General features: G+C 53.4%; 1 protein-coding gene across 1 annotated transcript in view; it reads right to left on the bottom strand.

Moving 5' to 3' along the window:
* Positions 1 to 1,467: 1,467 nt before the first annotated feature.
* PTDSS1 (phosphatidylserine synthase 1) overlaps positions 1,468 to 12,126 on the bottom strand; it is a 69,217-nt gene continuing 58,558 nt past the window's right edge. The window contains exons 11-13 of the mRNA XM_055431591.2: positions 5,625 to 5,693; positions 4,512 to 4,581; positions 1,468 to 2,568 (exon numbers count right to left, since the gene is read on the bottom strand). Coding sequence (XP_055287566.1) covers positions 2,459 to 2,568; positions 4,512 to 4,581; positions 5,625 to 5,693 — 249 coding nt within the window. The 3' untranslated portion in view covers positions 1,468 to 2,458. The remainder of the gene's footprint in view (positions 2,569 to 4,511; positions 4,582 to 5,624; positions 5,694 to 12,126) is intronic.

The following is a 12,126-nucleotide window of genomic DNA, read 5'->3' as shown; positions in this document are numbered from 1 at the left end:
GCGGGCTACTTCCGTGGGGTCTCAAAGAGTCGGACATGACTTAAGAGACTGAACAAGAACAACGAAACATTTGATGTGATGCTACTTACAGAGAAATATACATACAGCATTCTATGAGGATCACCTCCAAAACAACGGCGTCTTATAACAGGGCATTTTGTAAATGACAGAGGTGAGATCACTTGCAACTGAATCATTTCTGATATTATATGACAACTTGGTCTCCTTCCATCAAGGTGAAGCCTAATTTCCTAGAAACGAGTGGAAAAGTAGACCAGGTCCAGAGTCACGGCTTCTAGGAGGAGCGGCAGTTGTGGTTCTGGCGGGTCAAGGGAAGCACTGGTTTTGGAACCACTGTAGTAAGAGCTCTTACTGAAAGGGCAAACGGAAGTTTCCTGGCAAAGAAAGGGCATGGAAAGCATCTGGGAACTTTCCTGGCCATTCTATACAAAGCCACAGAGGAGCAACGTCTCACATGTGCTCCACGCTTCCAGGTCACCCCACGCTGGGCAGGGCCTCCTTGAGAGCAGCCTTGGAGAAGCAACCCCTTCCTGAGCTGGGCCAGCTACTGGTCAGAACATGAATCTGGAGGTGCTCAGGGACGTGGCCCAGCAAGAGAAAGTGGAATTGAACACTATGTCTGGGATACACGTTCTGTATCTTCAAGCTCTCAGAGAAGCCAAACAAAACACGCTCACCTAACTTTTGAAGTAAGACAAATGTTACAAGGCGCCTCTGTTTAAGAAAGTGATGGAAGTGTAAATGGGTCTATGGAGCGGGCATCTCTTGGCTTCTCTTTGGGACTTTAATCGAAAGGATGGGGCTGCTGTTCGGAGAGCACATGCATGCTCAGAGCTGCGGCCGGCACGGCAACCCCGGAAGCCCCCCGCGCCAGCCCAGCAGCTGGCGACACTTCTCTGGAGCAAGTGTGCGTGGGCTCTCAACCGAGTGGCTGCCAGAGGCCCAGGGCACAGAAGTGACCTAAGCTTTGCATGATTCATTTAACCCCTCCACCCCGGAATTCTTTGCAGAAAAAGAAAAACATGACAGCTATGGTTAACGATTTCCTTAAAGGGGGAAAAGACATTGAAACCTTTGCACTCTGTGAAAGGAGGGAACAAAGCGATTGGTTTCAGCGAGTTTATGAGAAAATCAACTGGGTACTGGTCACTTGTTATAAAAATCAATCCAACTTGGCTGATGTAACCATTCCCCTAGCGCACACATGCAAAAGACACGTGACTATCTCGTTCATTTCCTATTGATCGCTTGGGAAGGTAGGAAAAGGAACATATGTGTCTGCAAGCCCTCTAAAATACATATATATTTTTTCTCTTTTATTCTAACTACATAAAACACAAACATATTCACAGTATCCTAAAGCCACTTGAAAAACACAGTGATCAGTTACAAACAGTGAAAAGTACCAATAAGATGCAAAGAAATGAACACTTAACAGAGGCCAAATTTGATGAGTTTTAACACGAACCATTTTATTTAAAACAGGGATCCATCAGAGGTGGTAAACTATCAGGTCAATGGTCTAGAGCATGGCACAGATGAAAGGGAATACTCACCAGCACCTCACATGGGACTAAAAGACAATGTCAGCAACACACCATGAAAGAAAACAAATAAAATGGAAAAGGCACCTGGCTGGGGGAGGGGTTGTGGCGAGCACTGCCTCCGGGCAGGTTCCCGCCTGTGCGCTGTGGCTAAGTCTGGACCAGTGACACTGGAGAGGGAACGGGAACGTTCTGGTCTAACGCCCAGGATCCTATGTGGGGAGCTAACCTTTCCACAGCCTGGTTTCTACCTGCCACATGTGGTTTCAGGTCCTAAAAGGGGGAGGAGGTTGCTAAATGTAACAGCAAAGTTCCCCACTTTTTTTCCTCTAGGAGAGAGGTGAGCCCTCCTCCAATTTAACTTCAGCAGTGGCTTCTGAAGGCTTATATAAGCATCCCGACTTAAAAAACAAGCAGTAACAAAATAAAACACAGACAAGTGGGCTGGGCTTAAAACCAGTCAGTCAAGTGGAAGGGCAGATTCAGAGAAAGAAAACGGTGGTGGCCTGTCCATCAACCGTCCCGGTGGGATGCCCTCAGTGAAGATGTTTAAATGGCATCCACAACACAGGAAGCACAAAGCTGCTCCAGCAATTGAGTAAAGAGCTACCGTCTCCTCCGAGCACCGTCCTGCCACGGTGGCCAAGTGCTGAAGTTACCAGGGACCCCCAAAGGCCCGACCCCCTCCCGCAATCGTCTGCCCTGCGGGGCCGGGTCTGTGGGAAACAAGACCCACGCTCTCAAATAACGACACCCCCTCCAGCCCCCGTTCCTTCCCGACCACGCTGTGCCTTTCGACCTCCCTCCTCCCGGCAAGTCCAGCCGATTCCGTCCCCTTCCAGTTTCTAGGCACTCCCTGGACACATCTTGGATTATTATGAACCAGGGTGTTTTCATTTCTTTCCCACTCCGTTGGTGACTTTTGACTTGGAATGTCGATTCCTTCTTCGGGAAGAATGGCTCTCGCTGTTGCCTGGATGCTTGTGGGGGCCGTCTTCAGAACCTGGTCAAGAGGACACACCGTCAGCATCACTGCGGGCTGCGGGCCCAGGCTCTGCCCCTCTGCCCCGGCTCTCCCTGCCCGGGCCGCCCGCAGCTCCTCCACCGATCCTCGGGCGCCATCTAGTGGCCTTGCTGATAAACCAACGCATAGACGCCCCAGTGGACAGGAGTTTGAGTCAACAGGAAGGCCTGGCCTGCTGCAGTCCTTGGTGTTGCAGAGAGTCGGACACGACTGAGCGACTGAACTGACTGACTTGACTGAAAAGAAGCCTCGGCCCTCGGCTAACCAGCACAGCTAGGGCTTGGGTGTCCTGAGGATGTTTTACACTCCCCACAGGGTGGATTGGGGTCCATGGCAACAGGGGGCCAGAAGTGAAAGCACAGATCACATCAAAGCACAGAGGAGAGCCCGTGAAAACTTACACCACGTGGGTGTCGAGTCTACCTTCAAGCAAAGGACGCATCAGTGACGTTTTCCCCACCTTGGTTGGCTGCAAACCGCAGTTTCTAAATCCCTAAACTGGAATGAATTCTTGACTTGACAGATATGAAAGCTATTACACGACTTCGAGGGTCTGACCTGGAGGCCTCCCACTACTCAGGACGGGCAGCCGGGAGTCACCCGGGAAGACTCCCTTGAGAGGCTCAGGGTCTACAGGGCCAGCGTCTTTTGTCACACTCCATTGCGTGGGAGCTCAGAGAAGGGCACCTACATGGGCTGAGTGCTGAGCAATCCGCAGGTTACCAGCCAGCTGGACGGTGGGGCCAGGGCAGTGGAGGTGGGGTGGGGGTAGGCATTCCGGGCAGGGGGTGTGGAAGGTCTGGAAGGTCATCGGAACTTCCTGGCAGGAGGCTGGCTCTGCCCCAGAGTTGGGCACGTGGACAACCTCTGGCCTAGCAGCACAGCCAAGATTCTCTGCTTCAGGGCTCAGGTTTTGTTTGTTTTTTTAAACAGTCGGCCTTTAATTTAAATATATGTCTCCCATTGCTTATATCTTATAGTCTTGTCACTGGAGAAACTGGAAGTGCCTTGGACTGATCTCTGGGTAGGGGGGGTTGGTTCTGAATAAGGGAGCCCCGGGGGGAGAAACCCTGTGCCCACCTCCATCCGCATTCCACAGTAGTTGGTGGACTCAGGAGAAACCACCTCCAGCAGGGTGACCAGCACTCTGTAGCGTTTTCCTAGGGAGAGCTGTGCTGAGCTTCACCCCAAAGAATTCAGGAGAGCAGAGCTATCCCTCCCTCGGCCCTGCTTTGCTGACCCCGTCTTAGGGCTGACATTCAAGGTCTCTGGTGTTTACTTCTCTCCTTTTAGTCAAGTCCCACAATCAGCTCATAATTGATGAGGAAACTGTCCAGTGGACCCTCCTCGGGGTCATTCTTCTACAAGCCAAATTCTTTAAAAATAACCAAGTGGCCCCGAATCTTTCCAGAATGCTCCTCAGGGAGAGGCAGTGGGAGATCCCTGACTACTGCTGAAATCCCTCTGACGATGCGATGGTCCATCTCTCGAATCAACACGATCAAGCTGATCTGCCTCTTTTTTGAAAGGCTTCTCTCCTGGCACACAACTCTTCCTAACCCCTCTCACTCACAATGAAAGTCAAGAGGACGTACATCCCCATCAGGATGGCTGAGACAGCAGGGTCTCACTCGGTCCTTCTATCTCAGAAGACGCAGAACCACACGGCGCCTCTTCTTATGAAGCCAAGTTTCTTGGGCAGAACCTATGAGTACTTTGCTTATTTCCTTTTTTTTTCACTTGTTTCTTAATAAGTGACAGGAGATGTGCAAGTGAGTAGGTTGGAGACCATTTAGGGCTCCAGATATTTATCAATATTCGGAGGATAAATTCTGATTAGAAATCCCTTTACTGGGCTTTGGGAGGGAAGAGGACCTGTGGGAGCTTTGAGCAATAAGCAAGAGAAAGAGGGAGAGAAATACCTTTTGAACCTTTCCCGTGAGGCCAGGAGATGTCCGGACTGTAGGTGCCATCTTCACACTCCGAGTAGGTCTAGGGAGAGAGGCAGGCTTAGTGGTGGGATGGAGTGCTCCCAAGACGAGGGTGCCAGCCAACAAGGAAGGGTGCTCTACCCCGGCCTCTCCTGGGCTAGGGACCCCCAACAGCAAGGGCAGGATTGCCTGGTGCTCAGGCTCTCAGCTCTAAGAGCAAGGCTACTACCAAGTGATGCAGAACAGATCTTCTAGAAAGTGCCTTTAGCTCCTTAGACTGAAAGGATAGAGGATGAAAGCTGCTGTTTTCACTTAAAAAAAAAAAAATCCCAGTTGACGAGACTGCTATAGCGTTTTAAGCCCACTCACATCAATCCTCTACCTTAATCCTCCTCTACTAGGAAAGGAGGGCTTCCCAGGTGGCTCAGTGGTAAAGAATCCACCTGCTAACGCGGGAAGCACTGGAAATTCGGGTTCAATCCCTGGCTCAGGAAGGTCCCCTGGAGGGCTAAAATGGCAACCCCCTCCAGCAGTCTTGCCTGGGAAATCCCACAGGCAGAGCCTGGCGGGCTACCGTCCATGGGGTCTCAAGGGAGTAGGATACGACCCAGTGGCTGAGCATGCCCGCACACACTGCACGCACAATGATGTAAGCAGGGGGAGAGTTTCAGCAAGGGAGCCCCAGGCTGGGACGCAGGAGGAGGCCTGCACAGGGTGAAAGACTCAGCTTTGCAAAAACTGGTTCAGGGCTTGCCCCGCAATTAAAAACAAACTGAAAGAATTAACAAATAATTTTAAGTTTTAACCCTCTTAAGAAATGAGGATAAAAGTACGGGAGCTATTGAACAGGGCAGTCCCCAGCAAGGATGGCAATTATAGGAAGTGAATTCTGAACAGGCTGTGTTAGGGGGCGGCGCGGGGGGTCGGGGGGCTGACGCCCTGCCCACGCTCTGCCGGCCCCGCCCCGCCTGCTGGCCCCGCCCCATCCGCCGGCCCCGCCCCATCCACTGGCCCCGCCCCTTCCTCCGAGACTGTGCTCCCGGCTGCAGTGCCAAGCAGGCCGCGATCAGACACAAAAAGCCCTCTCTGCCTTCCCTCCTGTACCTTTTCTCGGGGACCGTAGTGCTCTGCATACCAAACCATGCCGTACAGGCACAGGAAGGTGGTGAAAGCCTGGAAGAGAAAAACAAGCACAAAGCAGTTTTAGAGCGAGAGTGCAAGCAAAAATTCCGTTTTCCCGAACTTTAGGATTTTGATGGGAATTCACACATGGCATCTCGAGGAGTTTCTGCCTCCTGCTCCAGGACGCCGGTTACAGCACGGCTGGGTGCGGCAGCGACGACCCCGGGAGGCAGCGGGGAAGACCGCTAGGGCTTTCTGAGAGAGGAGATGGGAGGAGACCTCGGTTACCAGTGTCTCTGCGGTTGGCTGGGCTTCCCTGCTAGCTCAGCTGGTAAAGTGAAGAATCGGCCTGCAATGTGGGAGACCTGGGTTCGATCCCTGGGTTGGGAAGATCCCCTAGAGAAGGGAAAGGCTACCCACTCCAGTATTCTGGCCTGGAGAATTCCATGGACTGTATAGTCCATGGGGTCACAAAGAGTCAGGCGCAACTGAGAGACTTTCACTTCACTTTCCGTGGTTATCACTGTAACTCTGCCGTCAGAATGAAGATCTCTTCCGGGTGTGGATCAGGTAGGTGCATTTTCTGAGCAGCTCTGCGACTTCTGGCTAAGAGCACGCACAGGCCTCTATCTTGTACCTCATTTTTGGGTCTGATTCTCACAGTCCGTCCTCTGCACGCTGCTCCCCATCACTGGAGTCAGTTAGGAGGACTCAGCCAGCCACCTTCTGAGGGAAACAGGACTTTTTTAATATGGATTTCTTGGTTCCGCGGGGCCTTCCTTACTGCATGCAGACTTTCTCTAGTTGTGCCAAGAGGGGGCCCCTCTCCGCTGCGGTGTGCAGGCTTCTCATTATGGTGGCTTCTTTTGTTGTAGAGCATGAGCTCTAGGGCACGTGGGCTCCGGAGTTGGGGTGCAGGGGCTGACTGCCCCACTGCAGGTGGGATCTTCCCCCAACCAGGATCGAACCAGTGTCCCTTGCATTGCCAGGTGGATTCTTAACCACTGGAACACCAGGGAAGCCCAGGAAGAGGATTTCTGAATGTAAAAGCAGTTTTCCTCCGTGTAGGGTCACAGTGGTGCCAGGGGGCCCTGAGGACACACGTCCATGTGGAGGTGGCAGGGCCCAGCAGGACACCACTGCGATCCCAGTTCTGGTTGCTTCCATTTTTCTGTTAGGTAGATGGGAAAATAAAGAGAAGATCAAGTTGTCTTGTGAGGCTGTGTGAAAAGACACAGGCATGGTCCATGGTTACCCAGAGGCTGGGATCACCTCCACCTCCCCCTGGTGTGCCCCACCAGCCCCCCGCACCATAATTATGCTCTAAGGGAAAAAACAGCACCTAAAAATCTAGAGTTTAAAAATGTGTCAAAAAAATGAAAGTTGGGGGAAGTTCCTGGCTGCATGGACTACACCATGTGACAAGACAGGAAAGGCCCGCCAGCCGGGCCTCAGCTTCCCCTTGTGACCGTGAGGGAGTTGCCAAAACCAAGCAACAAACTGCCCGTTCTGCTGTGATGAGGTGGTGTTCAGTCGTTCAGTTGTGTCCAACTCTTTGCGACCCCACAGACTGCAGCACGCCCAGGCCTCCCTGTCCTTCATCATCTTCTGGAGCTTACTCAAACTCATGTCCATTGAGTCGGTGATGCTATCCAACCATCTCATCCTCTGTCGTCCCCTTCTTCTCCTGACTTCAATTTTTCCCAGCATCAGGGTCTTTTCCAATGAGTTAGCTCTTCGCATCAGGTGACCAAAGTATTGGAGTTTCAGCTTCATCATCAGTCCTTCCAATGAACACTCAGGACTGATCTCCTTTAGGATGGACTGGTTGGATCTCTTGCTGTCCAGGGGACTCTCAAGAGTCTTCTCCAGCTCCAGTTTGAAAGCATAAATTTCTCAGCGCTTCTGTTCTGTTTCTTCAGAATTCCTTACTTTGGGAACCCACTGACAGAACGTCCTCCTCAAGGTCTAACCTCCATCTCTTCCACTGCATTTCCTGCTGGGGACCTGTCCCCTTGACTCAGTCATGGGAATAGTTGTGAAATTATGCTGTCATCTTCTCTTCTTGAATAATTTGAGTTCTTTCTAAGAGTCATAACTTTAAATCGAGAGGTGTTAATCTCAATCCTCCTCATCTCACAGCAGAGGAATAAAGCTCAGAGAGGCGAATGACCTTCTTAAAGATGCACAGCTAGAGGGTGGCAAGACTGAAGCCAGAACACAGGTTTCTTTACATACCTGGCTCAAATTTTAGGGGTGTCTATTAAAATAAACGCTAAGTTCAGGTCTACATGTCTTTAGAGCGCTATCCGTTATTTATCTGTCCATTCATCCATTCCCGGGGGAAGAAAAGCATATGGGAGGAGCCTGTGTGCCCAGCCCGCAGTCCGGAGGGCAGAGCCCGGACTGCAGGGGACAAGGGGCTGCGCCTTCTCGTCACGGGCGGCCTGTAGCATAGCCCGGGTCCAGTTCCTCCGGGTCAGCGACATTCACGGAGTGTCTGCTGGGTGCACGGAGTCACCTTACGGGTCAAAAAAGAAAGGAGTCTGAGTGCTCCCGTGGTCCTTCCATGCCAGTGAAGTGGGAATAGCGGGATGGCGGAGAGATAACATGAAATATAAGACCCACTAGTTCATTTTTAAAAATTAAATCCTTATTGAAACTTGTGTTTATTAGGGTGTTTTTTTTTTTAAGAAAGCTCGTATCTCCCCATCAAAAAATTAAGCCAATGAATGAATATACTGAAATTATAAACTGAAAAAACAACTTCTAATCTTTAACACAGTTCAGTACTTGTTCAGAGAAGGCAATGGCAAGTCACTCCAGTACTCTTGCCTGGAAAATCCCATGGACGGAGGAGCCTGGTAGGCTGCAGTCCATGGGGTCGCTAGGAGTCAGACAAGACCGAGCGACTTCACTTTCACTTTTACACATTGGAGAAGGAAATGGCAACCCACTCCAGTGTTCTTGCCTGGAGAATCCCAGGGACGGGGGAGCCTGGTGGGCTTCCGTCTATGGGGTCACACAGAGTCGGACACGACTGAAGTGACTTAGCAGTAGCAGCAGCAGTACTTGTTCAGATTTCTAATATACGGCATCATTAAAGGTACCGTTTTCCCGGCATGGCAGGAGTGGGAAGACCAGGGGATCTGTAGCACGTATAACTGCATAAGTCCGCTCCTTGACAGCAGGACAGCCTAGATCGCGCAAGGAGGGGAGGGAGGCGGGGCTCCACCTCCGGGGGCCAGTAGGTGACTGCGCTGCGGGGGTCGTCATTGCGCACCTCGCCCACCAGAGGGCAGGCGTGTGGGGCTCGTCTTCCTCCAGCTTTCTCTCCTGCCCTGGGAGGGCAGACTGGCAGCGTGGGGCTGCGCCGGAGCAGACAGCTGGGCAGACTTTGCTTTGCGGGGGTGGGGGTGGGGTGGGCAGGCAAACACTGGCAGGGGCTGCGTGGCAGGTGCTTATCATTACGACCGCCATGCAAAGGACCTGCTGTGGTGGCAAATTTACCACTTCACCTGGGTACAAGAGGCCCTTTTCACACTTGTCCCAGGAGACAAAAGCTTGTAATTTATGGGTTTGCAATCACACCTCTGGAAATCTAGGCACGTACCCACTTAAAATGTCAAGGCCTGGCATTTAAATAGCAATTGTGCAGATTTTGTTTAAAGAAAGAGAAGGGGAAAAAAAAAAAGATAAAAACGTGAGGGCTGAGAGCCAAGGCAGCACACAGACCCAGGTGTGGCTTCCATATTATGGTTACCAGCATTCAAATCCAACCAGACTCATTAGACAACTGGTGCTGCGGCAGCTTATCAACCAGCATACGGGGCCTTTATTTCTACATTAACCACAAATTCTGTGTATACTCTCTTCCCAATCAAGGCGAATAACTGGGGGCTTTGTTTCTCTTAGCATGGAGACATGGCGTAAACTCAGTGTTCTCTTACTGAAAAATGTTTGCCCCCCTCCTAAGACTGAGACCAATCTTGATCTTTAATAAAAGACTGTGATTATAAAAATGTGCCGGGCACACACATTTTTAAACATTTATTAAACCCACACTTTATTTCCACTCTTTTTCTCTAACTGATAAATGTGCAAGGCCATGGGGACCCCTAATCATCCCAGCCAAAGGCTTCTCTTCAGGCCAGCTCCGCTTCCATGGCACTCCTCACTGACAACACTAACTGGGGGATTCTGCTTATCTGCAAAGTCCTCTTTCCTGGGGCGGTTTCTCGTCCCCAGCCCAGCCTCTAAAATGTGGCTGCTCCAGGGTCCCCATCCTCAGCCAGCCTCTCCTCCTCTCACTGTGGCCCCGACTCGTACCAAGCTGATGGCTGCTACCATGTACCCCATTTATGGACGCCTCCGACTCCTGCGTCTCCACCACTGACCGAGTCTTTCCAGAGCTCCTGGACAGACCAGAACTTCCAACGACGCAAGACACCGTCACCTGCAAAACCTAATGGTCCCTCACACCTTAACACACCTCCTTTCCACGAGCTTCTCGGATACCCCTCAACCTGTCACTAGCACGGGAAGCCCGAACAGGAAAGCGGGAGCCACCCGCCCCAGCTCTGGCGAGGGGCCCTGCTGGGCCGGGCTCCTGCCGCCCTTTCTCTGCGCCTTCGTGTCCCTGCCTGGGACAGGGCCTCCCCGGGGGCCCAGCGACGCCCTCGGGCTCAGCCCTCCTCCAGACTCCCTTCCACGCTCTCGCGGCCTCCAGCTGCTCCGTGAGGCAGTCTTTCCACTGGAGAAAACCTGACTCTCCACAGACACACAGAGCCGGCCCTGGGCAGACACGGCCATTGGCCTGCTGCTCCGCCTTGCTCCCGCCCTGGCCCCCAGGCAGGCCGCCATCCTCCTGGGACTCCTCCTTGAACGCGTCTGGGTCTCCTGGCCTCGTCTCTGGACCTCGCCTGCATCTGATGAGGGTTTCCTGTGCCTCAGGCGCCGTGCTAGCGTCCCTGGCACAAAAGGACGCCGGAGACTTACTCTCTGTGAGCAGCAGGACGTGCCAGGTTGAGGCACCGACATAAAACGCCACAGAAAACGTCACGCTGGGGCCGGGGCTTGGGGAGGTGTGCATGGAACGCGACGGTTCCCCCAGGAGGGAGCCTCTGGTCTGCCTTGCGGGCCGGAGTGTGTTCCCCGCGGGGCGCGGGTGGAAGGCTGCTCTCGGCATGAAGGTGCACCAGCTGCAGGCAAACGCAGCGCAAAGCACGAGTGTGAGCACAGCAGGCCTCCGGGTGCAGGCAGGACAGGCCTGGACAGACGATGCGCTGGGGCGTTCGGTAACCGGGGGCCGTCGGAGGAGCCCGAGGCCGGGGCACTGCAGGGCTGGGTGCGACCCACCCCAAGCGGGGACGACTTCGCGCTTCCGCTGCTGCGTGCGCGCTGGGAACCGGCTTCCTTCCCGCCGTCTCTGCGCCCCAGAGGGTGCTTCCCGGGGGACCTGCGGCTTTCCCTCGCCCCTTCCCCAGGGGGCGGCGTGTGGTAACTGGGGAACAGGGACGAGCAAGCGGGGAGGCCGGCTTTCCTGACGCTGCAGAGGAAAGCGTGTCTGCTCCCGGGGCTCGCGATTGGAAGGCTCTCATTGGCATCGGACGCGGATACAGATGGGCTCTCGGTCATAAAGCGGCTGCTTCTGACCTCCACAGCCTTCCTTCTTCCTGCCTGTCTCTTAACTGCTCTGAACCTGGTGGTCGGGGGGAATAATCTTCTCTCGGGCCCTCTCAAGCCCCAGCAATTCTAAGCGGGGAGGAAGGGATTCCGACCTGAATTCTGGAAGACCGCTTTGGCAGCAGAGCAGAGAATGGATCTGAAGGGCAGGATGGAGAAGATGGGAGAGGACGGGGTGGAGCTGGGTCACATGGCGAGAAGCCTGACAGCTGACTCGAGGGGTGATGGATGGGCGGGAGGCGGCGGCTACCTCGCCTCCGGGCTTAGGCTGGGCGCCCGTGGGATGGGAAGACCGTGCACTGTGATCCCGGGTGACCCCGAGCACATGTGATCGCCTGAGCCTCACCCCGGCTTGTTGGAGGCTCTTTCCAGGGCTCCTTGGGCTCTGTGCACATACAGTGAGATGACGTCTGAGCATCAGTAGTCGGGAGAGGTAACTCCCACGTGCCCTTGGAGGGCCTCCGAGGGGGACCCCCGTGAAGGGGGGGAGTGGGAAATCTCCAGCCAGACCCTCTGGGTTTGAGCCCTGGCTCGGCCATGGACAACCTGTGTGGCCCTAGGTAAGTTAGGGGGACCTCTCTGTGCCTTTATCTGGGAAAGAGGGGATAACAAAGTACTTCCCCTCAAAGTGTAAAGCTCAAATACACAACATGTGAAAAGTGCTTGGAGCAGCGCCTGGCACACGGTAAACATGAACAAATCTCATTTCGCCGTCACCTACCTGTGCAGCTCCACATCAGGGCAGCTCTGATGAGCACTCGGCCACATGATGGACTTACAAGGGACCACGCTAAGGGAT

The sequence above is a fragment of the Moschus berezovskii genome, chromosome 16, assembly GCF_049115385.1.
Source record: "Moschus berezovskii isolate FMDL1 chromosome 16, NW_MosBer_1.0, whole genome shotgun sequence".
NCBI lineage: Eukaryota > Metazoa > Chordata > Mammalia > Artiodactyla > Moschidae > Moschus > Moschus berezovskii.
This window is presented reverse-complemented; position numbering and strand designations above follow the sequence as displayed.